This window comes from Orycteropus afer, unplaced genomic scaffold (genome assembly GCF_000298275.1).
Source record: "Orycteropus afer afer isolate SDZICR_OR568_19922 unplaced genomic scaffold, OryAfe1.0 scaffold00666, whole genome shotgun sequence".
Lineage (NCBI taxonomy): Eukaryota > Metazoa > Chordata > Mammalia > Tubulidentata > Orycteropodidae > Orycteropus > Orycteropus afer.
In genome coordinates, this window is record NW_006922253.1 from 940708 (window position 1) to 943177 (window position 2470).

The following is a 2470-nucleotide window of genomic DNA, read 5'->3' on the forward strand; positions in this document are numbered from 1 at the left end:
TGGAACAGTGTTTTTCATATTTAAAAGCACTTAGAGAAGATGTATAACACACAAAATATATATGCATGTATATGTGTGAAAGTAACTTTTTTTCAAAATTCTTGTGATAACTCAAAATAAGATAGGGCAGATATTAACACTTCATTTTTCACTTGAGCTTAGTTTTAAAGCAGTTATGTCACTTGCCTAAGGAAATAACATCTTCTTTATTTCTTAGTCTTTGTAAAAATCAATATGTGCATAGGATATATTTTTATTTCATTCCTAAAGTACAAAAGTGATGGTTCAATGAGTCAGTTTTTGAATCAATAGATGCATGTAAGTGATGGTTGGATGACTACAGATTTACAAAGATTCACGGAGAATTTTGGTGCACACCAAAGACAGTTAAGCAGGGTCAATGAATTCAGAGTTTAGCTAGTGATCTACCCAAAAAACCATTTGTTTCTCCTCTCTGCAGATTAGACCCTTGTCAACTGCATCCTACCTACAGCTACTGATATGGTGATGAATAAAACTGTGACTGACTTCATTCTGTTTGGGTTAACTCAGGACACTGAAAAGCAGAAAGTAGTTTTTGGAATCTTCTTGATTCTTTACCTTTTGACTCTACTGTGGAACACTCTCGTTATGGTGACTATTAAGACAAGTGCAACCCTTGGGGGTCCCATGTACTTCTTCCTGTTCTACCTGTCCTTTGCTGATGCCTGCTTTTCTACAACTACGGCCCCCAGACTGATTGTGGATGCTCTGACTCAGAAGAAGTCTATTTCCTACAATGAGTGCATGACCCAGCTCTTTACCTTCCATTTATTTGGGTGCATGGAGGTCTTTGTTCTCATCCTCATGGCTTTTGATCGTTATGTGGCCATTTGTAAGCCCCTGCGATACACAACCATCATGAGCCAGCGTGTCTGTAACATGTTGGCAATTCTGGCCTGGGTGGGAGCTGGTATCCATTCTACAGCACAGATATTCCTGGCCTTGCAATTGCCCTTCTGTGGTCCCAATGTGATTGATCACTATTTATGTGACTTACAGCCCTTGATGCAACTTGCCTGCATGGACACTTATGTGATTAATTTGCTAATTGTATCTAACAGTGGAGCCCTAAGCATAATGAGTTTCATAGCCTTGCTCATTTCCTATGGTGTCATTTTGTACTCCCTGAGAAACCACAGTGCAGAAGGAAGGCGAAAAGCTCTGTCCACCTGCACCACCCATTTAATTGTGGTTGTCATATTTTTTGGTCCATGCATATTCATATACACACGCCCACCAACCTCATTTTCAGTGGACAAGATGGTGGCTGTGTTTTATACAATTGGGACACCCTTGCTTAACCCTCTGATCTACACACTGAGGAATGAAGGAGTGAAAAATGCCATGAAAAAGTTATGGTGTAGCAAATTATGACTTCAGTTGATAAATAAAGAATGGTGAATTGAAGTTACATTTCTTCACATATTCCAGAAAGAAGATTGGGCAATCTACTTCTGTAGTAATACTGCCTCGGAAACCCATGGAGGGGTTGCTGTGAGTTGGATCCAACTCGACGGCACATAACAACAGCAGCAGCAACATAACATATTAATTTTTGTTACATGAAGGGTAAAATATCCCTATCACAAAAAAGTAGATTAATTAATAAATGCAGACATGCATATAGATAGATAGATAGATCAGCAGATTATACATAGACACATTATTGTGAGAAGGTTGCATTAAACTATGATAATTATGGAACTCAGCATCAAATGAAAGGAAAGAGTCCATGGTGAAACAAAGCACTACTGATAAAGAAGAATAAAGTAAGAAATCTCACATTTCTCAATCTCAAGACCCACTACACAGCCACAGTAGTTAAAACAGCTTTGTACTTGTACAATGACACACACACACAGAATTATGGGACAGAATTTAGAACCCAGAAGTAAATCAATCCACTTTTAGAAAGCTGATCTTTGACAAAGGGCCAAACTCCATTAAGTGGAGAGGAAATTGTGGTAGTTAACTTGTGTGTCAGCTTGGCTGGGCCTGGTGTTGAGTGGCTGGGCTGCTGGATGTAGTTATTTCCCATGATGAGACATGTAATCAGCTCCATGATGGAAACAACTGGAGGAGCTTAGTAGCCACCTTAAGGATGTGGTCTGCTTCCAGCATATAAGAAGAAGCACTGAAAAAGTCTCTGGAGTTTTTTGGCATGTTTAGACCCTACATGTAGGCAAGTCTTCATTCAGCTGCCTGCCATATTTCCTGCTGATCTCGGGATGGTCTCTGGACTTGAACTAGTGGCCTGCCAATTGTTTGGTAATCTTGGGTTTGTCAGCCTCAGCAGCCAGCAGCTGCCTAAATTAAGAGAAGCCTTCAGTTCCAGTGGCCAGGAACAAGAGGCAGAACTGAAGCCCAAAGTCATGAGCGCCAAGAGCTGGCACTTTGAACTCAACTTCTATCCTCTAAAATTGTAATA

At 40.1% G+C, this 2470-nt stretch overlaps 1 protein-coding gene across 1 annotated transcript; it reads left to right on the forward strand.

Moving 5' to 3' along the window:
- Positions 1 to 492: 492 nt before the first annotated feature.
- On the forward strand, positions 493 to 1416 carry LOC103210876 (olfactory receptor 4C11-like). Its single transcript, XM_007956794.2, has one exon. The coding sequence runs from the start codon at positions 502 to 504 to the stop codon at positions 1414 to 1416; it is 915 nt and encodes a 304-aa protein (XP_007954985.1). The 5' UTR covers positions 493 to 501.
- Positions 1417 to 2470: the final 1054 nt, after the last annotated feature.